This window comes from Corapipo altera, unplaced genomic scaffold, assembly GCF_003945725.1.
Source record: "Corapipo altera isolate COAL_440 unplaced genomic scaffold, ASM394572v1 RXGC01000072.1, whole genome shotgun sequence".
In the NCBI taxonomy this organism is placed as follows: domain Eukaryota; kingdom Metazoa; phylum Chordata; class Aves; order Passeriformes; family Pipridae; genus Corapipo; species Corapipo altera.
In genome coordinates this window covers 2,881,329-2,897,946 of record NW_020884943.1, presented here as the reverse complement: position 1 = coordinate 2,897,946, position 16,618 = coordinate 2,881,329, and the positions used below count along the sequence as shown (strand labels likewise).

The following is a 16,618-nucleotide window of genomic DNA, read 5'->3' as shown; positions in this document are numbered from 1 at the left end:
GTTAAGGCTTTTTGTGACTAATATATTTGGTACATGTTATGTGAATAAATGGGGAGAAAAATAGTCTCGAAATTATTTATCCGTGGGGGAAGAAATAGGTTGAAGAGAAGCGAATCTTACTGGGAGGACGTGCTTAATTGACAGGATTTTCCTATGTTTGCATGAACACCTTAAGAACCCTCAGTGATGGATGAAGACCTTAAGCTGCATGAGCTCTCCATCAAAATGTGGGTTTGACAAAATCAGGTAGAAGTTAGTGGCTGCTATTTTAATTTCAGGAGTCTTTTATTCTTAGTTGAGTGAGCTTTTTGTTGACCTTTCTAGGGTGTTGCTTTGCAGTTTCAGTAATGTATTTCTATTTCTAAACGTTTCCTTTGTTCTTTATTACACGTTCTTAGTTGCCTGGGTAAATATATTGACTTCCTTTTGGAGTTGGAGTTTTTGTCCTCATAGCTCAGCTTTTCTCCTGGCAAGTTATTGGAAAACAGGAAGAATAATATTTTGGTAGTGTTTCCTAATATTTAACATCCTTTAAGATTAGAGCATGTGTCAGGCTGGAGCTGTAGTTATTTATTGCCAGTTTAGAAGTTATTATTTTTGTTTTTCTCTTTCATGGTATTCAAGAGACTGCCACTTGAAAGATTTTTCCAGAGCAGGTTTAAGTTCTCACTGATTAGTTGTTGGTGAAGTTGTAAATGAGCTGTCAAAGGTGGAGCAAAAAGATGAGGGAAGTTACAGTAGGAGAAATAACTGTTGTCATTATGCTTAAAAAAAACCCAAAAAACAAACAACCAAGAAGAAAAAGAAATGGAGTCAGTAGTTGTAAAACATCATCTAGAATTTATGGGGGAGTTATTTGTGTGTTCTTTTTCTTTAGTTTAACTTCTTCTAAAAAAAGATGTCACCTTTAATGAAAATCTGACCAACCCTATATTTCATTTTAATACACTTGTGTCTGTGATTGCTTCTAGTGTGCCAGTTAAGTGATTTTTGTTTTCATCATATTTTGCTGCATGTGATAAATTATACAACAAGAGGGGAGGACTTAATCTTCCTTCAAGCTGTAAACATTGGAAATCTTAGTTTGTAGTATTGCATATTTAATAGATGCTCGTGATTATTATAGCTACTGCAATTTGTGGTAGTGTTCAAAAGTGAAATGAAAGGAAAATATTTTTAACTTTACTTTTACAGAATTATTTCTCTGAAATGCACTTGAAAATAAAGGGTATGTATTGTGCATTTTGGCATAAAACCACTAACAAGTAATGAATGAAAGAGAATGAAGCTAAGATGTGAGGGAAGATATAAACTCCTTAAAAGAAGATAGTAAGTAACCAAACCCACAATTTTATAGTAGTTTATTATTATCAAGTATTTCAACTTTGATTTGTGTTGGTTTTTAGATTTGTAAGATTTTGTTTTTATTAAGTATACAAGACTACTGATTGTAGATAAAATTGTGGAAAACATCATCTGCATGTACTTTACTTCAGACCCTTTTTTTCCTTTTCCCAGTATGTTAATGTGGGGTACCAGATCATTTCTGGAGGGGTGCAGTGCTTACACTAATATACCTTAAAAGTGATAGTGGTTGTTTTGGTTTAGGGGTTTTTTGAGTGTATTGAAACAGACTTCTTAGTGCTGCCAGACACTTTAGTTTTGCACAGCTCTTTCAAGGAGAGCACCAAACAGATAAGCTCAGTTGGTTGGAGTGTGGTGTTGATAATGCCAAGGTTGCAGGTTCCATCCCCGTATGGGCCATTCACTTAAGAGTTGGACTCGATGATCCTCATGGGTCTCTTCCAACTCAGAGTATTCTGTGATTCCTGCTGCTTCATGCAGAAGCAGAAATTCTAATGCTTTATAGAAAGCTTTTTGCAAAACACTGAGAGGACAAATAATAAAGCATTGCCTTTGTATCCTTCAATACTTTTCCAGAGGCATTAAATCATGGAATCGTGTAGGTTGGAAAAGATCTTTGAGTCCAGCCATTCCCCCAGCACTGCCAAGTCCAGCACTAAACCATGTTCCCAAGTGCCACATTCGCATGACTTTTAAATCCCTCCAGGGGTGGTGACTCCACCCCTTCCCTGGGCAGTCTGTTCCAATGCCTGACAGCCCTTTCCATGAAGGAATTATTCCTAATATCCAATCTAAACCGTCCTTGGTGCAACTTGAGTCCGTTTCCTCATGACTGACCACCACCTGGCTTCCCCTCCTGTCAGGGAATTGTAGAGAGTGAGAAAGTCCCCCCTGAGCCTCCTTTTCTCCACCCAGCTCCCTCAGCTGGTCCTCATCACACTTGTGCTCCAGACCCTTCCCCAGCTCCATTCCCTTCTCTGGACACACTCCTGCTCCTCAATGTCTGTCTTGCAGTGAAGCGCCCAAAACTGTGCACAGGATTTGAGGTACAACCTCTCCAGTGCTGAGAGCAGAGGGTTGATCACTGCCCTGGTCCTGCTGGATTTAACTTTATTTGCCACTGCTTTTTGGACTCTGCCTTCCAGCTGCTGTTGTACTCAGTGAAGAATACACTCATCCAAGTCAGGAGCAGCCAGTTGCCCCAGTTGCTTTTATTGTTCTTCAGAATCACCTGATAGGTTTTAGGAAGGCCAGGTGTGCTCTTTGTAATGAGTCTGGGGGTACCTGTATAGCTGGCTTGAGATCCCTTAGGCCTGGGGCAGGCCAAATGTGACAGAACAGTTCAAAAGCAGAAAAAACTCAAAACACCAACAGTATAGTTAAAAATTTAAGCATTGCTTAGTGTTTAGGTGAGCATAGGAATGTACATAAGCTATAGAGGACCGTACAGAACAATCCCTTTTTTCAAAAGAGCTGGTGAATTTGAAAATGTAGGGTGTCAGTTCAGAAATAAAACTGAACTTACTTCATGAAAATAATCTATAATTTGGATAAATTGAATACCTTTCAAAGGGATGTTACTGACAGAGAAGCACATGTAATCTAACACATGAAATCTTCCATGTGAAATCAAAAAGAGGAAAAGAAGAAGGTAGTTAATGTAGGCTGGAGTTACTGGGAGGCTTTAGCATAGACTTGAGCTTACCCTTATTCCCTCAGTATCTGCAAAGAACTGTGTTTCTGTTGAACTGCAGTTTTAAACTTTTTTAGTTTCTTATATTACAGGGTCAGCCACCAGATAGGTGCATTAAAGCGGGATATATTTACTCTGTGCTTTTTCACTCTGTATTTTCTCAACTGCAGTTGGGTTGTAGAATAGCTGTTGTAGGGAATACTAGACAAATTTTGCAAGTGGTCAGTAACTACTGAGTTTGGTGTTAGATTTCTTGTTTTCCCAAAGGTTTAAAATATGAGGGAAGAGATTGCTATGTGGAGATTAAACATAGTGTTGGTAAGTGATGGCAGGTTGCCTAAAAACGTTTGTTAAAAGCAAATTGCGTAGTTGTAACCAATTTCACAAAAAAAATAGTCAAACCAAGTGTTTGATTCTTTTAGTTGGCTCAAAAGCATTTTGAAAATGTATTAATGAAAGATTGCAATTGCAATATGTGTTCTTACAGTTAGTTTTCAAAACATCATTCAAACTCTCTCCTCTATGTATTTAACTTAAAATATATAATTTCTGTTTTGCTATGTAGGACTGTGTAGGTTGCCTGTTGACACAACTCACTGGAGTGTGTGTTTTGATTTTGGGATGCCTCCACTGCCCAGTTTTAACTGACAGAATTTTGGGAAATGCCTGAAGCTGTTCACAGGAGCTTATCCTTAGGAACTTGAATAATAATATTTTTCTATGTTTTCTTTCTTTTGGCTCAACAATTATTTCACTATTCAATACTGAAGGACATTATCCATTTTAGAACATAACAAAAAGAAATTAAAGTATCAGTGTAGAACTGTTGCTCTCTGTCATCCCTGGACCTCTGATTAAGGTGGTCCTTATGGTGTAATAATTACTGCCTCTTGATTAGATACTCAAAGTCAGTGTTTCGGGTTATTTCAGATAGAGAAGCTTGTTACTATGAAGTGGTTATTTATCCTAGTCATTTACAGAAGATACAAAGCCTGTTTCCCTGAACACCGGAGGCAGCAGGGAACAGTTTTGCTTGTAACTGAGTTTCTTTTCAACCTGAGCTTGTCCCCAAAAAATAGTAGTGTGGGGAAGTTTTCTCAGGGTAGCATATAGGGTATTTCTGTTACCTCTCGTTACCAAGTGTATAGATGCTTGACTGTGGTCTGTCTGCTTGGAGCTTTTAGCTTTTTGATCCAAGATGTGGCTTGATTGTCTTGTTTTCTCTGGAAACCAGATTTTTTCTCCTTAATGGTTTTTGTTGTCACAACCTTGTTTTCCTGCAGTGATCTTATCTTAGGTCTTATTTGTGAGCATACCAGCAGTATTGACCTGATGGTGGAAAAATATTTTTATGGCTTAGTAGATCTCTGACTAATGTCCGGAAAACATTGTGCATCAATAAAAGTAGTCTGATAGGTCAATAAAACTTTGTCAAAACCTTCTCAGTCTTTACTCAAAAAGGCATATTAGAGGCAAGGCTGTAATTCACTTGGGAATGAGATTCTCAGCATTGAGTGATAGGACTTTACTGAAGGACTGGAAGAGTCACTGTTTACACTGTCTGATGCTCATTTGTCATGAAGGTCTGTTGGTGTCTCCATAGTTGTTTTTTTTTAACTCCTTGGCCAGGTTAGAATTTGGAACTTACCAGGCTTCTCTGGAGTGCTCTTGGTCTCAAAGCTAACATAGGTGCTTTAGCATTGTTTTACTGCTTTAACACATTGTATTCTCTGTGTTGATGAAATCTGTTCTGGGTTTAGACTAGAGAGGAAAAAAACAGAATGGCCTAGCTGTTATTCAGATTATATATTTCATAATGATAAAGCCCTATACCTTAGTTTTGTAAGCATATTTGACTTTCTTTTTACTTCACAATCTATGTGTGAATCTATATGAAGAGCATGCTACAGGACTCATCCTTTTAACTATTCAGAACAACCAGTTTCCTAATCTTGGAGTAGGAGAGAAATACTGGGGCAGTGAGAGGGAGGTTATAATAGGTGGTTTTCAGTGGGTTTTCATGGCACAGGCTTTCCATCATTGAATTGGTACATATTTTGTTTGAGTGCACTACAGCTGACCTGGGGAGAATCCCTCCCTTCCATGACAGGGATGCAGGGAGTCCCCACACAGCTGTGGTTGCAGTTACTCAAAAGCTCTATTCTGGGTCATTTCTCCAGGCTGTCATGTAAAAGCACAGCTGCCTTGGGCCCAGGGCCTGAGGTGCTTTAGTCTTTCTAATTTGACAGCAGAAAGCAAATAAAGGTGAGCATGGACAGGATTTCAGGGGTGAAACTGGAGTGGATGCTCTTTTATTAGCATCTTCCAGTTGTTTATTTGAATACTTTGGATTTCTGGGACTCCCACGAGGCTTTTTTGGTCAAAAAAGCAGTCCAGCATTAAAAAACTGTGTAACTAAAATTGTAGGTACACTACTTTGTATGTGAATATTTTGTATCTCTTGGGTATTGGAAGAAATTCTTCCCTATGAGGGTGGTGAGGCACTGGGCACAGAGAAGCTGTGGCTGCTCCATCCCTGGGAGTGTTCAAAGCCATGTTAGGTGGGATTTTGAGCAACCTGGCCTAGTGGAAGGTGTCCCTGCCCATGACAGGGGATTGGAACTGGGTGATTTTTAAGGTCCCTTCCAACCCAAACCATTCTGTGATTTCTTTTCCTCTTCAAACTGGAAATCCCACTGCTGAATAAGGCACTGAAGAAGAAAGGCTCTTCTTGAGGTTAGGAGTGGGATGGCAGGAGGGACACAGGAGGAATCCTATGGAGAGTTACAATTAGAAACTATTAGCTATTGGAAAGGCCAGCAGGAAGCATTTATGAATCTTTTTCCTTATCTATGTGTGTAGTAGAGGAAGAAAAATATTCCCTGCCTGGTTGTGCTCTGCCTCTGTTCACAGGGAGCTTCTGTGGAAAATACTGTTCAGCTACACAAGGAGTGAATTTGTCATGCAATTCCCTCATAATGTGTGTGTGTTTACTGAGAGTCCTGGGAGCCCTACAGGGCAAGGACTGAGTTTTATGCTTGTGGGTTTGCACATCTGAAAGGCTGTTTTCTGATGTATTATTCTAGTTGCAGTTAGATGTGTGGGTTATTTTAGAAGCTTATGCTAAAATTTGATATGTAGTAAAATGCAGTTACAGTGGGCTGAATATTCTCAAGTAGACCAAAGGTGTGATGGCAGCTTAATTTTTTTGCCTTGTACTTTCAAGCATGCTAGAAATCCTAAATATAAGCTTGTTCCTCTTGGTAAATGCTTGAAAAGGAGTAGAAATTCCCATAAATGTATATATAAATCATAGATTTTTTTTCTTGAGTGTCATTATTATTCCTTTACCATATTTACATTTTCCTGTTTTTTTTTTTTAATAGGCAGTTGCTGGTTACTTTGATATATTTTTTGAGAAGAACTGTCACAACAAGGTATTTGGGGTTATGCATTTTGAAAATGTCTTTGAGAGGTGAGGATGGTGTATTTTTTTTTCTGCCTCAAGGTGTTTGGCAGAGAATCTGTTTTGCTGTAGCAAAGACTTCATATTCGTGTGTGTTTGGTGAATGATTGATGTGGTGTGATATCAAAAAGGTTGTTCTTAATCAAACTCTTGAACTCTTCCATTGCAGGTCTCGTTTTCAACTGGTCCCCAGTGTACCAAAACACACTGGAAACAGACAGTTTTTCTCCTGGAGAAACCAATTCCTGTAGAAGCAGGTATATTTAAATTCAGTTCTGGTGCAACAATGGTTGTGTTACACTGCTGTTACCATTAAATTTACACTTGAAATACTTTAAAAACTATATAATTGTTAAAAAGAACTAGTAAATAAATACTTCAGCTACTGTTGAAGAAATTTTTTTGTCTCAGCAAAGCACCGAAGGTATCTATCTGTACAAAATTAATGTTAAAACCACTCATAAATGTATGCATAAGTATGTAAGTGAGCATATATCTTCTGCTTGTATAGCTCTATACTGTAACTTTGGTGAGAAAACTTCTATATCAAAGCATTTATGAGGCAGAAAAATGTAAGACCAGTACACTGCTATTAACAGTCTCCTAATTTTAACATTGCTAATATTTCAAATATCAAATTGGTCAAGTGACTGCACAGTATTTTCCTTAGCAGTCCTGAACTATTCTGTATTTGTCAAATGCATCATGAATATACGCATGGCTTGTACCTGCCACTGTGGGATTCCTCTGTAAATTGAAAACAATTTTAAAGAACTCACAGCCATGAACTTGATCCATTTGAAGTATCAAATATGTTAGCTTGGTACACTGTAAATTTTTATGAAATGGTTAAGTACTGTAATAAGTTTCACCTGGAATTTGATGCAAGTAAAAAGGTTTTTGTTGTCATTAGGGATAACAGAACATTCAGATAATAAATTGCTGAAGTAAGGTTTTGAAGACTAAAGTGATGCTTGCTAGTGGTTTTAATTAATTCTATTTGGAAAGTCTTAAATGTACATTTTTATACAAGTAGTCAAATATTTCTTGCTTTATAGGCACAAGTATATTCATGACCATCATAGACTAGCAGGTCAAGAATTAAAAGTCTTGGCCTTGTATTCCTGTAGAACTTTCTTGCAGACTCTCCATAATCTTTTTATGATCAAAGGAGGTGGTTACATTTTTATGCTGTTATTTTATTTTTGTCCACTTAGCAACTAGATATTTACTCACCACTGTTGAACTCTTACCCAGTGGTGAATTAGTCATCTTTGAGGGCCATTTTTCTTTACAGACTAGCAGGACCAAGGGAGGAACTCAGAATGGGGCTCATTTCTGCTGGTTGGTTAATGAACTCATGGTAATACATGGCCCTGACCTGAGCAGTTTATAAGTAGATCAGACATATTGGGGGAAAGCATGCAAAAAGTTATGTGGATGCTGCATAAACACTTGAGGTCAAAAGGCTTAGAGGTGCTATAGAGAAGTATTGACATAGATGGAATATTGTCTCTTTTAACATACCTAATGATCAGTATACAATGGTGAGAGCAGCATCTGGACTCAATTAAACTGCTTTTACAGTTGCCTCTTCCAGCTGTCAGCCATGGCAACCAGGAGCTTCCTTCCTAAAGGCACTGTGGTCAGTGTTATCTGACAAATCATTTCTGTCTTTCATGCTTCAACTTTATATTCTTAAATAATTTTTATCTGCAATTTCTTTGGCCCTGTCACTTCTAGGGATGCAACTGTGCCTTGGTGCATTTGTACTTGGCTTGTGTTCTCTTCAGATTCTCTTTCTAGACAAGGCTGACTGAGGTCTCCTTTGATGCTACTCATTAAATTTCAGTGTCATAGAGTGCAAAGTGAATTTTTTTTGAGTGCAATGACATTTGTTAAAATATGCATATTACATAGATCCTTTGACATTTACCAAATGTGTGAAATTACTGGGAGGTGGTGCCTCAAACTCAGATCTCTGGTCTAGGTGCGGTGACTTTCTGAAGACAACTGCAGAAACAGTGTGCTTTGAAGCAGTGAACACGACGCAGTTGACCTTCAAAATCACTCTTTTCCTTTATTAGTTCATATTTCTTGAAATTATTCCCATAACAAATCTTGTTACACCTATGTTTCTCTTTCTTTCTACCTGTCCCCTTCTCTTTGTAATTGAGTTCCCCTTTCTCATCCTTTTACCCATTGTCTGGTTTTATATCTTATGTAAAATTACCACTTGAATCTAGGATTTTCTACCTATTGCTTCTAGTGTTAGAGAAGATTCTGAGAGAAACTCTTGGTGTAGCTTCCTTTTCTTTTTTAATCCCAGTTTTAATTTCTGTGGGATATTTGGTGTTCACAGATGGCACAAACCCATCAGGGTGAAAGGCACTTCCTGATACAGGAACGTCTTAATTTAGGTGATTTTCTTGGAAAACCATTCCCTCTGACATTGATACTTCTCCTTGTTCCAAAAATCTCTTTCCCTTAAGACATGTTTGAAGTGCAGATTTCCCTATTTTTCTTTTTTATCTTTTTTTCCTTGTCAGAATAGTGACTTGAATATTCATCTTGATAATTTGTGGTTAACCATATTTTTTGTTTCTTCAGTCTTTCCATTTTATCAGCTGAATAAACTGTTCAAACTTATTTTGCAGTATACTTAGTTTATATTTATATTCGCACTTCCAGCTGTTTCTTATCTGCCACTTGTTAATGAACCAGCAATGCTTGTTACTGTTTTTGCTGTACATTGCATCAGCCTCCACATTGAACTGAACTCCACTCCAGTTTTGGGGAAACTTTGTCTTCAAATGGACTTTTCTGAATGCAGGTTAATGGAAGACAAAAGTAACTGTGTTAAATTAAAAACATTTGCATCATTTGAACGTTTCAGCTTTACATCCATCCCTCTGCTTACCAGTACTCATCAACCCTCCATGTAAATTCTTATAATCAGAAAAATATGTATGGCAATAGGAGAAACAGCAAAGAAAATGCACTTGTGACTAAGTGTGTTCATAGAATCATTTAGTTTGGAAAAAGTCCTTTAGGATTGAGTTCAACCATTAACCCAGCACTTCCAGGACCACCACTGAACCATATCATTATCTGCCACATCCGGGTGGCTTGTTCCAATGCTTGACAGCCCTTTCCATGAAGGAATTATTCCTAATGTCCAATCTAAACCTCCCTTGGTGCAACTTGAGGCCATTTCTTCTTGTCCTGTGGCTTGCTACCTCTGAGGAGGGACCAACTCCCACCTGGCTCTCCTGTCCTGTCAGGGAGTTGTAGAGAATGAGAAGGTCCCCCCTGAGCCTCCTTTTCTCCAGGCTGAGCCCCCCAGCTCCCTCAGCCACCCCTCATCACACTTGTGCTCCAGACCTTTCCCCAACTCCATTCCCTTCTCTGGGCGTGCTCCAACCCCTCCATGTCTTTCCTGTACTGAGGGGCCCAGAATTGAACAGGGGATTTGTGGTGTGATTTCGTCAGTGAACAGGGGGGTGGTCACTTCCGTAGTCCTCTGGCTACACTATTGCTGATCCAAACCAGAATGTCAAGCTCTTTTTTTTCAATAAATAAATAGAAATAATATGATTTGAATCTTGCAATAATCTGACCAGTGTAGCCATGGTGGCATTTGCTTTTAGCATTTTAGTAGGTTGTGAAAGAGGAATATGCTGATATAAAATGTATTTTAAATGTTTTCTTGTTTTGAAAGCATCTTTCAGACAGGGCAGCAGCTGTTTTTCCCCAGTAAAGAAAAATGGTTCCCTCAGATTTTTAGATTTTTAATTCTGAGAAAAACAGTAAGGCTGACTAAAAGTCTCTATCAGATGCTTTATAGCTTTTGGGGCTATGCCTGGAGTGGTTATAAAGCCCTGATTGTATTTGGATTTGCTCTGTAAAAGAAGTTGAGCTTACAGATATCTGAACCTGTTGGGTATTTAACTGGAAAATGCTCCTTTATGCCGTGGCAAAATTGTTTTGTTCTGCAGTGTGAACCAGCTAATTTTCTCAGCTGTTTGAGGCCAGGTTATTTGTTGTAAAAATAGATCTATTTTCTCAACCATAAAAAAGACTGAATGTTTTGAGCCATTCTAATGATTAACAGAATGAAGCAACTGCAAGCCAAAGGATGGGTCTTGCAGCTTTGTGTGAGTGGGGGGTTTCCATGTTCTGGAAAGCTGGTTTTCCTCCTCACAGACTGTGACAAGAGACTTGAAACTGAGGTACAGTCAAGTAGAACGAAATAGCATCAGCATGTAGGGTATGTTTTAACTGCTTAGCAACCAGTAAAATTAAAGAAACTGGAGAAAGAAGCCATATGTTTTATTGCCAGACAAACTGGGTTTTCTCAGACAAACAGTATTGTGTTGTAGATTCCATACAGACTACAAGGCTTCTCTTAGCAGCCATTTTAATAGCTTGAACTAAAGAATAGTCTTTATTCGGAAGATTTGAAGTTGAGATGCCAAAGCAGTATCTTTTTCTTATTAATGGTCTAAAAATGGTCTTATTAATGGTCTCTTCCTTTTGTCGTTTCTTGAAATATTCTTGCTAAGTAAACAAAAAATTACATCATTTTCATTTGGTTGTCTCAAGAATTTACTAAATAAATAAAATGCTTACAAAAATTATTTTAGAGAGCCCACAGAATCTTTTCAGTGCATTAAGTTAAAACCCGGATCTGTATGCAAGCGAATTCTATTAGCAGTAAAACAGCATATTGTCAGCATTTCGTGTTCTTGATATTGCCTTGCAGTGAAAATAAAACCTTGATTTGTTTTTCTGTGGTGCTAAAAGAGGCTAGCACAGTGAAGCTAAGCAGAACTCACATGACTAAGCCCCTCTAAAATCCTTGATTATCTTTAACTCCCCAGTCTCCATAATTGGAAAGCTGTTTGTAAATTTACCAACTCAAAAGAATGTTGGTTTGTCTACCTAGACAGCATTATTAAAAGTAGGAAAACAACGCTGGTGCAATTAATCTGTCTGAATGTTTTGATCCTATACTGAAATACTTCAATATTGTGCATCCCAGTTGGATAATTTGGTTCCTAATTAAGATTTTAGTGTCTGTTTTGCCTGTCTACAGCTGCAACATGGTGTCTGTGAAATGCTGTCACTTGTTTAATTTACAAGTGACACCTCCAAAAATGATACTTGGCTTTTAAAATCTAGTAATAGTTAAAACTTGAATTTTGAGATCGCACTAAATCTGGCATGTCATATGCTGTATTTTTTTAAAATCTGCAGTTTAAAATGATCCTACTGACTTTTCAAAAACATTTCTAAGTGTGTGTTTCAGGCACTAAACTGAGAGAATCTCTTCCTGTGACTGTTCTATCTCACTGAAAGATAATAGAAATTCTGTATCTAGACAGGAAAACTTGGATAGACTTCTTGTGCTGTTTTATGTGCCTCCCTTAGCAAGGTCTGCAGCTGCAAGGGGATATGGCTCAAGCAGTGACAACAGTCTAGTTTTCTCTGAATTTTGTCACTACTGATAAGAGAGAAAGCTTGGGATGAGGCTATACAGTTTAGGATCTCTACTACAAAAAGTAGTGAATTAAGACTAGTTCTAGGTGAGCGAGTTTGGCCACTGCAGCTGTACATTTTGGAGGACCTGGCCTTCATCATTCCCTGTGGCAACTGTTTCTAGTGCCTGAACTATCTGGGAATCTCAGTCACAGTGCATACACATTATCCTAGGCAACCATACAAGCCTGTCTTGCCTTACTCAGGCAGTGCAGACTTCTTTGCAGCCTGGTTCAGAGTTTGTCTTGGGGAGTTGGAACATGACAATTTGTTACAAAAACTCTTCTGAGAATATACTCAAAGCATGAACTGAAAAAGCAAAACCTCAGCATAGTTTCAGAAGAGGATGAACAGTGATATGGAACAGAAAGGAGATGGCAAACAGCTGCCTAGTTTATGAAAGTAGCCAGCCAGGAAGAAGGGTATCACAGATCAGATGGATAATACCAAAATACTGCTCAGAACAGAAACTGCTCATTGGATCACATTGGGCTGGAGATTCAGGAGAAGTGGCCAAATGGGAAGGTGACAATCTGTGCACAGCTGCAGGTGCCTGCAGTTAAGGAAAGTGAATGGGAGGTTTAAGGATAAGTTACTGAGTTTAAGAGAAGTGCTCTTGGTCCCCCCACAGACTATTTCAGTTGTTCTTTTTCATAAGATAGATGGGATATGGAAACCACTTTCTTCTCATCTCTTTGAGAGCAATGCTTTTGAGACTTGCTGTTTTTTCTGTTGCATGCTAGACCTCAGTGGGTCCAGTTAATCTAAAGTGGAAAACTTAATCATGTTTAAATTGTCAGCCTCCAACAAGGACAACCTTATTGTGAAGAGTGGTGTCGTATCTTACTGTTTGGTGGCTGTGAAGGAAGTGGTTCTTTAAGGTGTAGGGGATTTGTAAAGATACTTTTCACCAGCAGTTCAGTAGTTAAGGTGTTTTTAGCCCAGATCCACTGCACTTTTCTAGCAGCTCTCTTTGAAACAGTTGCAGTGAGCTCTTTCATAAGGTTCTTAAATATTAATGGGGTTCAAAATAAAGAATGATTTGAGAGCTGTGTTCTTACTTGTCCCTCTGTTGGCTTCATAAAACTCTTCCCCGGGAAGAAAAGAAGGAAACCTGAAAGAACTTCATTGCTGGCTGCCTTTGGAAACTCTTTCAGTCCTTTCTGTGATCAAAGAGGGAAGAAACACCAAGTTGTATTGAAAGGCAGAGCAGTTCTTCACATTACAAGCTCATTGCCATGGGTCATTTCAAGCTTTAAGTAGATGTTATGGATATTTATTCAGGGGAGACTGGGTAGAATCTTCGGGTTTGATCAAATCCTTTCTACACTGAAAAAACATGATTTGTTGGGCCTGAGCAGTCTTAGTGATGGGGCTTTTGCACTGAGAAGTACCTTGGCTCACAGACTGCAGGCCTGCCCTGTGTGTGATTGTATTGCACAAACAGAAGTGACAGATGCCAATGCTTACAGTTCTACTGATGTTAATAACTGATTTGAGTTTGAACGCATGTCCAGGGTGTTCTCTAGAGCCAGTAATGAAATGTGGTTTTTTTGACGGTGAGACAGTATGGACAGAGGGATGTATTTTCTCCTGTAGTAGCAAGCTGATGCAGCATTTCTGCTGAATTCTTCAGCTTTTTCTATTTGGGGACAAATTTCAGGCCTCCCCGAGGGGTAATAAAAATGCAGGAGGAAGATTATAATGGATTCAGTTTTGTCCTAATCAAACTGCAATGGCACTGTGTGGTTTACTTGCATTCAACTGAGCGTGATAAGAGCAAGGTGATGCAGCTGAGTCCCAGTCCCAGCTTCCTCCAGGCAGATCCTAGGACAGCAGAATGGGGGGGAAAACATCCGTCATTTTCTATCTCATGACATTGATTAATTGGTCAGAACTGCCTCTCTGTTACTCGGTTGCACTGCTGTTGTTTGCTTTAGCCCTCAGAAAAGTCTTATTTAGAAAGGCAGATTTAATGTGGTTACCACATAAGAAAAACGGAATGGAATGCTTTGTTTCATTAACTGCCTCTACAAACAGAATCTGAATGTTCTGTTCTATGAAGTCAGCTATAATTTATGGAATTATATTTAAATTTTTGCTTCATTTATGGTGTTGTATTAATGTTTTAAATTGGAAGATTGAATTATGGATTAATTTAAATCATTGAATTTTGGTTCTCAGAGACTCTTTAGTCTTACTGAATTGTTATCACAGGATATTAAAATAAATAAATCATTTTGTATCAGTTTTGAAAATCTGTATGTTCAAACTGGGTTGAAATTCCTACCTGAGATGAAGCTATAATGCCTTTTTTTTTAACATTGTCCTTCTGTCTGTCAAATCTCTATTTAAATAATCTGTGAAACCATTTTCAAAATTCTTTGCAAATTGCATTGTGTTATGTCAGTCATTTGACTCCTAATAACAAAACTACACAGGAATTATAGTGGAATCTCCAACTAACTGTTAAATGATTAAAAAAAATTATCAAAAGAATATGGGTTTTTTGTGATCCTTGGTACCAGTCATTCTTGTTGATAAACTTTCTTTGATATTTATGCTGCAGCCTTTGACAAAATATCCCGAACTTATAATGTGACCGTCTGTCAGTTTACTGTTTGTGGATGTGACTGAGAATTGTGCCAAATGGAGAACTCTCAAATCCTTCCTAAATTTGAAATTAGCTTAGTTATGAAATTACTGTTTGTTTTCATTTTTGCAATAAGCTTTTTAGCAGAACATTAACATTGACTTTTAAAATCACAGTAGGTAATGAACAGTGGGAAATACTTTGGATCGAGTGAGATAGAAGAGTAGTAACAGTAGGTATGGCTGGTGTGAGGGATGAAAATGAATGGGGCAAAGGAAATCTGATGGAAGAATAACACAGAACTACTGCTGTAGGCTGGGATCATGCCCTCCTGTAACATGTTTGGTAGATTCATCTGTTTAGATGTAGTTCTTGTGGGTTTAAAATGATGGTTTGAAGAAGCTCAGTAATGTACAAATTTACATATTGTGTATTTGTATTTTGTTATATTGTATTTTCCTAAATTTGCAGATATACCTTAAATTGAAGGTCTTAATAAGGACTGAAAATAAATTGAGATTATTTTCTTCCCCTTCTGTGTGAAAGCATTTGCTCTGGATGTAACTGAAGGACATACCTATCAGGTGTTATGGTTAAGAGAGCCTGACACTTTGTTAAACAAAACTTGCAATTAATAATGTCTATACTTGAAATGCCATGAAGATTTCTGTTAATATTTTCTGCCAGATAAAAACATTATCCAATTAGAGCTTAAATGAAATGCAACACAAATGCAAACCACAAGGCATATACAGCAGAAATAGGTTTTGTGGTTATGTGGTTTTCCTCCAAGGTGGTTAATATCATTTTCCCCAGTCAGAAGTGAAATATTTGGCATAGCAGCTCTTTGGGTGGGCCATCTGAGAAGTGAAGTGTCCAACAGAACTCAGCACCTCACCAGGTTTAACTGCAGTTAGTTTGACTTGCTTAGGGCTTTGAAAACTTAAAGGAAACCTTTGCAACCTTTTTAATTCTGATTCATTTGGAACAACTTCTCATGCAACATGTGCATCTTTGCTGTTACTGTGTGTGATTCAGTGCAGTAACCATAATAATTTCCTTTTAACTGTTGCAGGAGAGGCCCTGAGAGGGAAGATCGCAGTCCGCAAAAACAGAAAGGATCCACGGTCCCTCCTCATAACCCTGTCAGTGAAGGACATGCAGCAGACCTACAGCCTCCAGTGAAAATCCTAGGCACATTACTTTGGGAGGTGTTAAAGTCAAATAACTGATTTTAAATATCCCAAAATGGCAAACTCTTGGATTTGTGTGCGTATATGCACACACAGGAATATGAAAAATTTGCCTGGAATTGAGAGAGCACTGTTTGGATGCTTTTGCTCTGGGACGTGGAGGCTGACAACAAAATGGGATTCTGCTGCTTCCCCTATGTGAGGAAGGCAAGAAAGATGGGTTTGGGTTACATGAGACTACTGGGTGAGAAAAATGAGTGTGAAGTCTTGCTGTGAGGAACAGTAAATATGATCTCTCAATATTGTTTTATTCTTCCACTGGCAAAATCCTTGCATAATATTTTTTTATGAAAGAAGAAGCTAAATCATGTGCCAGTGCACCTCAACAGTATCTGGAAAATCCTAATGGGACTAATTTTGGGATTCCAAAGACCATATTTTTAATACGCTTCTGTAATTAAAAAGTTGTACACAGTTACATTTATCTAAATAAATGAACCCAGTATGATGTAGAATGCAGTTGCCAGTTTCCTTGTTTTCTGTGTAATTGGAAATTCTCCTGTTTATCCAGTGATGGCTTATTTAGTTGTGCTTACAGTTTTTTCTGTACTAGCCCGTTGAGGCATAGGTGGATGGAAATATGTATTTTAGCAGCTTTAGGAAAAATACTGGAAACAAAGAGCAATTACTGAAAGAGTGGATTTGGTTTGACTTACAGAAACTCTAAACAGTCATGGGTTGACTGTTCAAGGGAGGAGGGGTTTCAT

The 16,618-nt window shown here is 38.2% G+C and overlaps 1 protein-coding gene across 1 annotated transcript in view; it reads left to right on the top strand.

Moving 5' to 3' along the window:
• The window catches only part of PRMT3 (protein arginine methyltransferase 3), a 60,208-nt gene extending 43,842 nt beyond the window's left edge, over positions 1 to 16,366 (top strand). Inside the window, exons 13-15 of the mRNA XM_027662208.1 lie at positions 6,445 to 6,495; positions 6,694 to 6,781; positions 15,734 to 16,366. Coding sequence (XP_027518009.1) covers positions 6,445 to 6,495; positions 6,694 to 6,781; positions 15,734 to 15,843 — 249 coding nt within the window. The 3' untranslated portion in view covers positions 15,844 to 16,366. The remainder of the gene's footprint in view (positions 1 to 6,444; positions 6,496 to 6,693; positions 6,782 to 15,733) is intronic.
• Positions 16,367 to 16,618: the final 252 nt, after the last annotated feature.